Source organism: Bos javanicus, chromosome 6 (assembly GCF_032452875.1).
Source record: "Bos javanicus breed banteng chromosome 6, ARS-OSU_banteng_1.0, whole genome shotgun sequence".
In the NCBI taxonomy this organism is placed as follows: Eukaryota; Metazoa; Chordata; class Mammalia; order Artiodactyla; family Bovidae; genus Bos; species Bos javanicus.
The window spans coordinates 68,237,245-68,247,586 of record NC_083873.1 but is presented as its reverse complement, the minus strand read 5'-3'; the positions used below and the strand labels follow the sequence as shown (position 1 = coordinate 68,247,586).

General features: G+C 39.1%; 1 protein-coding gene across 6 annotated transcripts in view; it reads right to left on the bottom strand.

The window, feature by feature from the left end:
• Window positions 1-442: 442 nt before the first annotated feature.
• Window positions 443-10,342, bottom strand: part of SPATA18 (spermatogenesis associated 18) — a 43,982-nt gene continuing 34,082 nt past the window's right edge. For 5 of the 6 annotated variants that reach the window (XM_061420147.1, XM_061420143.1, XM_061420148.1 and 2 more), the window contains 4 exons: window positions 6,639-6,762; window positions 3,272-3,355; window positions 945-990; window positions 443-622 (listed from right to left, as the gene is read on the bottom strand). In XM_061420147.1, coding sequence (XP_061276131.1) covers window positions 615-622; window positions 945-990; window positions 3,272-3,355; window positions 6,639-6,762 — 262 coding nt within the window. In that variant the 3' untranslated portion in view covers window positions 443-614. Of the gene's footprint in view, window positions 623-944; window positions 991-3,271; window positions 3,356-6,588; window positions 6,763-10,342 lie in introns of those variants that run through there. The other variant, XR_009736999.1, reaches the window with a different exon arrangement.

Below are 10,342 nucleotides of genomic sequence, written 5' to 3'. Positions count from 1 at the left end.
ACTAAACCAAACTGGGCACTTCACTTCGCAGTAGGAAAATAGAAGACAACCAATGAACTATACTTTCCTAAATCATCATGTACATGTAGCCTGACGTCCCTGTTATGCTATAAGTTCCCCAACTTGAGACTGGGGCTCTCTTCCAAGTCCCCAAAGAAAATAAAAACACCCCAGATTGTTTCCCAGCTAAATCTAAAACCGGCAATTATAATATTTATGATCACTCTGCAAATTGAAACGACTCTTCTTGTCTTTTGGACATAGCACAGTAAAAGTTTTTCACTTAAGTTGTTATAAAAGAGCCTTGTGTTTCAGATTGAGAATCCTGAACCTGTATAATGGACTTTGCTTCAAATGAATATGATCCTAAACACCTAGGCAATAGTTTTTATCAAATTAATGGAATCTGTATCTATAAAAATAAAATAAAATGCAATGTATCTGCAGTTACAAATGCACTAAGCCAAAACATTTAACTCTCTGTGTGAAGTGATACACAGAAGTGCCTTGTCACATTAGCTTAAGTGAGGTCTGAGGCAACACAGCAGGCAGGTGGAAGAGCTGGGTAAGCTGGCCATTGGAGTGTCCTGGGCAGAGGAAAATGGCTGGTGGTTTTAAAACCCTAGGGAGAAAAAGAAAGGACTCATTATTATGGTTGATTTTTTAGACTTTCTTTTAAGAAGACCTAAACAAAAGATGGGTGGTTAATCCAAGTTTGAAAGTGAAAATGTTAGTCGCTCAGTCGTGTCCAACTCTTTGGGACCCTATGGACCTTATGGACTGTAGCCTGCCAGTCTCCAGGAAGCAAAACATTCATATTGCTGCTCCATGCTGAGTACTAAGAGAAGTACTCAGAAACAGAATTAAAAATTAAATTAATTAAATTAAATTAAATTAAAAATTAAAAAACAGAAACCTTGCTCCACCTAGACAATCCCACTTACTTGGCAATCCACATCTTATTGGAGAAGGACTCCGGCTTCGAGATATCTGGAAAATATAAAAGTGTAATGTGAATTACACAGTAGATGAAGCTCAAACAATGAATCCTTTTGATGTTTTTTCCCTAAATCCAGCTAAACAGTTGCTCTGAAGCAGTTTAGAGCTATGGTGGATTTGCCCTGAAGTTTTTGCCCTATGATTCCTTTTATACTTCCCGAAGTGCATGTATACTCAACTTAGCTTAAATTATTCATTATTAATTAAAAGCTGGGCTCAATGGCCTGGGTTTTGTTGGCTTTTGTGGTGGTGGTTGTTAACAGTTGCTAAACATTTTTTGAGATTGGATGCTCACTGGCCATACTGAATTCCATGACTTCCAGAAGGTATTATTATAATTATGAAGATTAATTAAGGCTAAAATTATCAAACAGTCTCTGGCACATCCTTTATATGAATTATCTCATGTGTCCAAAATGCTGCCTATTAAAGGGAGTCCCTGGGAAGCCAGAAAATACTCACATGTCAAATCTCACCTTTGCTTTCAATGAGCAAAAGCCAGCTATCCCAGTTACCTACAAGCCTGACACGGCTCAGAAATAATTGACTGCAGGCATCATTCTTACTCTGAGCTTTCACTTTAAATAGACACTAGCAAAGATAGAGGCTGCTCTGCCTATGAAATCTCAAACAAGTCAATCAGATTAACCAAAAATATTTGTACCAGTCTTATTGTAAGGAGATGATGGCAGAAAGGGACAGAATTTTGGCAATAGTTTCACCTTTGAGAATGCATTTATTCTTATAAAAAGTTTTAAGTTTGTTTACCCGGGGGACAAAAGAAAGAGAGAGGAAGGGCTCAAACATGTATAGGTAGTTGTCACAGAGGGACGCTGCCCATTGATAAATCTTCCAGTCAGTGTCCAGAGTTAAAATGTGTCGTGACTATAAGGACAAGTGGCTAATATTGCTCTTGCTTCTGATATAACACTTCCTCTTAGGATGAGGAGAATTTTTATTCTTCCAGTACAAAACTCATAAGATGTCTCTTTATCAGCCCATTAAGTGTACAATCCTTTTGCTTTTACCTATGGTAAATATTTATTCAGCAATAAGGATAATTAAGTTATATTAAAATCTGCAAGCGCAGAAGAACCATATCTGACACGCCTTTGCATTCTCAGGCCATTTTATTCCTATGGATAGTCTTCCCCAACCCATAAAAACTCTGTAAGATCATATACCACCTCCCCCATGAACCAAATCCAGAGGGAATCACTGCCTCCTCTAACAGCTTTAGTACATGGTGCCTCTTTCATGGACTCTATCATATACCACATTCAGTTACTTTGTTTAAATCATACTGATCTTCCCATACTGATCTTCCTATTGAAACCCATTCAGGAAAGAGAACATGTTTTAATTATTTTTGTGTTGCCCCTCTCCTCCTAGTCTAGCATCCACACGGTACAGAAGAAATGTTTGATAAGAACTTTATTAAACATAATGTTTTGCTGAGAAGGGTTTAGAAGTGTAGGGGGCTAGAGTTGCATCACTAGAGATAATTTCAGAGAAATGGAGCCTTGACAAATGCGATCCTCCTTCTTCACCACTCTCCCCAAAACTAGGTTGAACAAATATTCAAAGAATTTTTATTTGAAGGAAAAGCAAATTGTTAGCCTATCTGGTATCCACATGTCTTAGTCCAGACACGTATTAAAAAGGCATTAACTAAATATTATGACTGAATGAGTGAACAGTGGTGATTCATAATAATGTTAGGTTTGGGGGATGTTATCACCACAGTCTTCAGAAGTGTTTTTGCTTTTTTTTTTTTCTTTGACAGACTTATTAGTAATCCTAAGAACAAATATGCAAGACTAATCTTAATTCTTCCTACTTTGAAATTTGGAGGAAAATCAATACCTGCAATTCCCTTTATACAGTATTGAAATCCAGATCATTTGAGCAACTTCTCCAAGCTCATACAAGAAGTTCTAGAGGAACCAGGGACTGGTGTGTGCAGAGATCAGTTGACTAAGATGTCCCATTCTCTGTTCAGAAAACTGATAGATAACTAATAGCCCATTTTCATTTAAAGATAAAAATAAAGCAATAAAACGCCTAATAAATAAAAAAAAATAACTACCTCTATTTCCTTCTTTCTAGAATGATAAATTCCTTAGCCCAAGATCAGATAGAAATTAACCTAAGGTGACTACAGCAGGTTCTCTTTCTACCTCCAGACTTACCATCACCTCTTTTATAGGTAACTGTGGATGAAAAAATACATACGATGATTTTGTGTAAAAACAATGAGACAGATACATACCATGCCTAAACCAATACGGGTACGAGGGCAGATAGGGCTTAAACTCCTGCTTCGACATCGACTTACAGATCGCACTGAATTCCACTGGGAAAAAAAAGAAAGAAAGAAAAATAGTCAGTGGTTTGTAAGAGCCCATGTGGCTTAAAACAATACTTATATCCCATAGAATGTACAAGAAATTTTCTGACATGATTACACTTGCCTGGTACTGGTCATCAGCATGAGGTGCACTAATTTCTTATAGCTGCACAATATTTGACAATAATTCTAGGATATTTCTCAATAAAATCTCCTTACAATGAACTTTGGGATATCCAAATTCTTGGTGCTAATGGAACTGTTGCAAGAAGGGAGACCCCTTCCAGGGCCTGAAACTGGGCTCTTGTCTAACACTCGGAAATGAATTGTCCGAGGAGACACATGAGTTGACAAAGCAAGAGATTTTATTGGGAAAGGGCACCCGGGTGGAGGGCAGTAGGGTAAGGGAACCCAGGAGAACAGCTCTGCCATGTGGCTCACAGTCTTGGGTTTTATGGTGATGGGATTAGTTTCCAGGTTGTCTTTAGCCAATCATTCTGACTCAAGAGTCTTTCCTGGTGGTGCAAGCCTTGTTCAGCCAAGATGGATGCCAGAGAGGAGGATTCTGGGAGGTGGTCGGACATGTGGTGTCTCCTTTTGACCTTTCCCGAACTCTTCCATTTGGTGGTGGCTTATTAGTTCCATGTTCCTTACCAGGACCTCCTGTCATAAAACAACGCATGCAAATGGTTACTATGGTGCCTGGTCAGGGTGGGTGGTTTCAATCAGTGTGCCTCCCCTAACAACTCCTCCCTGAGAGACTTCATACTCAAGGTACTTCTTGGGAATTGGGGCGCAGATCTCTTTCTTCTATAACTTCTTCCTGCTGCGCATGGGCGTATGCCTGCCTAGCAGAGCAGAAGTCTCTCTCTACCTGATCTAAGTCAAGGTATTTTTTGCCTAAAACCAGCATTCACCCTTGTAATAGCAGCAATTTAGTTCAAAACTGTTGGCTCCTCTCAGAGATGAAATAGAAAGGGGCCAAACAGGAGACCTAACAGGATGGTCATCTCTGGTCCCTAGAAACATTTGGGGTGAGGTCTGCAGGGTTTGTGACTTTTTTATTTTTTATTTTTTAGATTGATTGGTTTTTTAGATTGATTGCATGAGTTGTTTTATGACAGGAGGTCCTGGTAAGGAACATGGAGCTAATAAGCCACCACCAAATGGAAGAGTTTGGGAAAGGTTAAAAGGAGACACCACATGTCTGACCACCTCCCAGAATCCTCCTCTCTGGCATCCATCCTTGTTCTTGGCTGAACAAGGCTTGCACCTCCAGGAAAGACTCTTGAGTCAGAATGATTGGCTAAAGACAACCTGGAAACTAATCCCATCACCATAAAACCCAAGACTGTGAGCCACATGGCAGAGCTGTTCTCCTGGGTTCCCTTACCCTACTGCCCTCCACCCGGGTGCCCTTTCCCAATAAAATCTCTTGCTTTGTCAACTCATGTGTCTCCTCGGACAATTCATTTCCGAGTGTTAGACAAGAGCCCAGTTTCAGGCCCTGGAAGGGGTCCCCCTTCCTACAACAGAACTCTGTTTTGATGCAGAAGCTGTTAGAAATTACGTTCAAGTTTCCAAGTGTTGGAGACTGTAAGCTCCATGTGGGCAGGAATTTGCGGCTGTTTTGTTCATTGCTGGATCCCAAGCACCTAAACAGAGTGCTTGGGTCATAAACAACTACCAAATAAAATGAATTAATGAGTGAGTGCATGAGTGAATCACCACTGTGGACCTTCTACTCTCTAACTAAATCAAGGCTCAAAAAAGAAAACTCTATTTTCTACAATGAGATTTTACTAGTCAAAGTCTTCTTATCAGATCCTTTCATTCAACCCTTTCCTTTTCTGCTTTTGATTTTAGGGTATTTTCTTTAAGTTTGGGAGTTTCAACTTGGGTAAATACTGATGGTGCACTTAAGGAGAGAGACAAAGGAAGTTAAAAGGCAATTGCTATTTGATGTAGAACATAGAAATAGTGGCTCCTCCCCTTCCAAACTATACTGCAGACAGTCTACATTAAGAGTTTCTTAACAAAGGGTGATTGTTTTAAGGGCAAGAAGCAGTTTTATGAGCTTACTTCATGTGAGCATGTGCAATTCTCAAGTCAACACAACCAATTTCTACAGCCTCAGTTTCCATAGCACAGAATAGTTCACTGAGATACTATTTGCTCTAGTGAGATGTTTAAGCTGCAAAAACCCTTTTCTTAAGTTCTTTTAAAATATACTACTCTGCTTCTCACGCTCTGCATGTGAAAAGCTGCCATGAAACACTTCCTGTCTTCTCCAAGTCAAAGAGAACAGGAACTGAGACCACTCAGATGGTGGCTTTGCTCTGGACCCAGGAGCTTCTCTCCAGAATTCACTTACCTCCTTCTAGGAAGGGCAGGGTAAAACTCCATAATGGGAAACGTGCTGAATATCCAAGCATCCACAGCAACCAGTTCCAACACCCATTCCCCACCTTAGCACACACATGTTCACACACTTGCATACCTAATATTCCACTTTGAAGGCTTTCCAATTATTTGACATGTTCAAAGCATTCTACAGCTGATGTATATAGGAAACTGATTGACTACTCTCTCCCCACCTCCTCTGCCCTCTTTTTCTCCATCCCTCCCCTCCTTACACATCATACCAAGGAGAGAAAAACAGGACACGTTCCACACAGGACATATTTCCAAACAGAGAACTGTCGGTAAAATTTGACCGTGTTCTGAAAGTTAATCAATCACTTTTAAATGCTTAGAATTATAGAATGCCTCCAACAGGTGAGCTCGAAGGCTTTGCCTTTATAATAGCATACTATTTATAAGATGAAGAAGGCAACTAGAACCAGTTCTATCTTATAAAGAGGCTTTCCAGGTGGCTCAGTGGTAAAGAATGACCTGCCAAGGAAGGAAATGTGGGTTCAATCCCTGGGTCGGGAAGATCCCCTGGAGGAGGAAATGGCAAGCACTCCAGTATTCTTGCCTGGGATGTCCCAGAGGAGCCTGGTGGGCCATGGGGTGGTAAAGAGTCAGACATGACTTAGCAACTAAACCACCTCCATCTTACAAACAAAGCAATAGACAAAGAAAAGACTGCCAGGAAATTCTGAAGACTCATGAGTCAAAGAAAAGAATCTGTTTTTTCACAACCAGTCCCATTCCTCTCCTTTGTATGAAATCTTATCAAACAACCCTTATGAACTTCTCTTATACAATCTTTGGGTTTTTAAACGTTCTCGAACTTGTGAATCAAACACTTGGGATGAATTGTCACTACACAAGGCCACCGTACAAAAGCCCCTCTCCTGGTGACAGCTTCTCCCTTCATGATGACACAGTCATTCTCCATGAGAGCGGGCCACACATGATAGAAGACCAAGGGAGCCGTGAAATCAGAGTCATAGCTTCGACGGTACCTGTTATGAACACACAAAAGAACAAGAAAGAGAGGTTAAGCAGTTATGTAACCTAACCGGGAGGGGAGGGTCATCAGTGTAAAATTCTCATCTTTTATTCTGCTCAAACCTGGATAAATATGGATTCCGATTCTATTATTAAAGAGACAGTTGTGGGCTCCTAGAATAGGAACCAGTTATAACAAGGACCCAACATGAGCTCACTAAGAAAAAGTCATGTCATAGAGAACAGACTGGGGTTGCCAAGAGGGAGGAGGTTGGGGGAGGAGTGGAGCGGGAGGCTGCTGTTAGCAGATGCAAAATAGTATATTTAGATGGATAAACAACAGTGTCCTACTGTATAGCACAGGGAACTATATTCAACACCCTATGATAACCATCTGGAAAAGAATATTTTTAAAAAATGTAAATATATATATGTATAATTGAATCACTGTGCTGTACAGCAGAAATTAATACAACATTGTGGAAGTCCAATGTGCCATCCATTGCATAATGGAGCAACCCTAACACAACGCTGCAAATCAACTATATTTCAATTAAAAAATTAACATCATGTTGATATGTGGCAAAACCAATACAATATTGTAAAGTTAAAAAAATTTTTTAAAAGTGGGGAAAAAATTAACAATAACAACAACAAAAACTCAAATCATGTCAGACTAATCTTGTTCCTACTCAGGATTACAAGAATTGTAATTCAGGGAAATGCTAGAGATGGAGAGCATCTGAAGTCCCATAAGCCACCTACAAGATTTCTTGTGTTATCTTTGTGGACAAAATAAGAAAAATATAGGTGGATTATTAACTTAAGTAGGTGGATTAGACACTGGTTCAATAATCATGTGCAAAATGGGTAGTTAATGAGTCAACGAGAATGAAGGTGCCCAGGGCTCACTTGCTCGCGCTCTCTCTCTCCCTCTCTCTCAATCCTGGGGTAAGTCAACATGTTCATCAATGACTCCCATGAAATACAGGAAAAATGTTCAAAGGTGGGGAGTGGGTAGGGAAAAAGAAACAGATGAGTGTATCAAGAAAATAGTTCAAGAGGTTGGAACTATAAGCTAAATCTACTAAGATAACAACATAATGTGGACATATATGAGGTCCTACAGTTGAGTCTAAAAAGCATGTAACTGGGTTCAGGAGGGAGGGGACATATGTATACCTATGACTGATTCATGTTGATATATGGCAGAAACCAACACAATATCATAAAGCAATTGTCCTCCAATTAAAAATAAATAAATTTTTAACAAATAAAAAGCATGTGACTGCACAGATGATTGGCTCAATCGCAGTAAAAATAAAAAATTTTTTAAAAACAGGTTTTAGTTGAACTCAAAATGAGCCAACAGTGTTCTATGGCTGGAAAAAAAAGAAAAGAAAAGCTACTATAAATTAGAAGACTTAATGGAGGATAAAAATGGTGATAGCCCCTCTATTCTGGTTAGGTCAAACTTGGGGTTTACGTTCAATGTGGACACTTTTTAAAATTTGTATTTACTTTTAATTGAAGGATAATTGCTTTACTATATTGGTTTGATTTCTTCCATACATCAACATGAACTAGCCATGGGTATACATATGTCCCCTCCCTCTTGAGTCTCCCTCCCACCTCCCACCCTTTCCCACCCCTCTAGGTTGTTACAGAGCCCCAGTTTGAGCCTCATTTACCTTGAGTCATATAGCAAATTTCCACTGGCTCTCTATCTTACATATGGTAGTGTATATGCTTCTATGCTACTCTCTCCATTCATCTCATCCTCTCCTTCCCCCCCCACCCCACCCTTGTCCGTAAGTCTGTTCTTTATGTCTGCATCTCCACTGCTGCCCTGCAAACAGGTTCATCAGTGGCATCTTTCTAGATTCCATATACATGCATTAGTGTATGGTATTTGCTTTTCTTTTTCTGACTTACTTCACTGTATAACATGCTCTAGATTCGTCCACCTCTTTAGAACTGACTCAAATGTGTTCCTTTTTATGACTGAGCAATATTCCATTGTATATATGTAAGTGTGGACACTCTTTTTTTTTAAGGAATACTCAGACAAACATGGAGCACAGACCAAGAGAACCAGTCTAAATGTGAGGTCTCAAAAATCCCTTCAAATGAAAAAAATCTAAAACCATGAGGCTGGAGAAGGATGAGTATTTGATTTCAAATGTGTGAAAGGCTATCAGGGTAAGAATAAAAACAAACAAACAAAAAAAGGTTTAGTCTTGTTCTGTGAAACCCTAGGGTAGAACCAAATAAATTCAGTCATTATTAGGAACTCCAGTCTGAGCTCACAGCCATCCAGGAGGACAGGCCACAGTGCCCCAAGAGACAGCATGTTACAGCAGGTATGTAGACTAAAATGGGTGAATACTTCTCAGTAGTTAGGCAGAAGATCTGAATGGACATTTTTCCGAAGAAGATATACAGATGGCCAACAGATACATGGAAAGATGTTCAACATCATTAATCACAGAGAAATCAAAATCACAATGAGCTATCACCTCACACCTGTTAGAAGAGTTGTTATCAAAAAGATAAGAAGTGCTGGCAAGGATGTGGAGAAAAGGGAACCCTTGTGCCCTATTGATGGGAATGTAAATTGGTATAGCCATTATGAAAAACTGTATGGAGGTTTCTCAAAAAACTAAAAACAGAATTACCATATGATCCAGGAATTCCACTTCTAGATATTTATCCAAAGAAAACTAAACTCTAACTTGAAAAGATACATGCATCCCCATGTTCACTGCAGCATTATTTACAATAGCCAAGATGGACACTTAACTGTTCATTGATGGATTAATGGTTAAAGAAGTTGTAGTATATATACAATGGTATACTATTTAGCTATAAAAAAGAAAACGAAATCTTGCCAATTGAGACAACATGGATGAACCCAAAAGGCATTATGAAATAAGTCAGACAGAGAAAGACAAATATCATACAATCTTACTTATACGTGGAATCTAAAACAAACAAAACCAAGCTCACAGATACAAAGAACAGATTAGTGGTTGTCAGAGGTGCGGGGTGTGCGAAATGGGTTAGAGAGGTCAAAAGGTACAAACTTTCAGTTACAAAATAAGTCATGCAGATGTATAACTGTTAACAATATAGTTAATCATACTGTACTGCAAATTTGAAAGTTGCTTAGAGAATAGATCTTACAAGTTCTCATTGCAAGAAACAAATTTTTGTAACTATGTATGGTGACAGATGTTAAGTAGACTTTTCACGGTAATCATTTCACAATATATACAAATATAGAATCGTGTTGTAGAAGTGAAACTAATATAACACTAAATGTCAATTATACCTCTATAAAAAATTTTAGACAATAAAAAGTAATGCATATTTGTATTTACATAGCACTTTTCTTTTAAAGTGTTCCAGAGTCCAGGTGCTCCTTAGTTCTCCCCAAAACCAATATACTCAATGGAAATCATAAGGTCTCCTCTGAATCACATTTGGCCGAGAAGGAAAATGACCCCAGGAGAGGGCCCCACTCTGTAGTGCAGAGAAGTATATGGCAGGGCTTGGAAATCAGGTAATATCTGTTGACTTCCCCACCCAGAG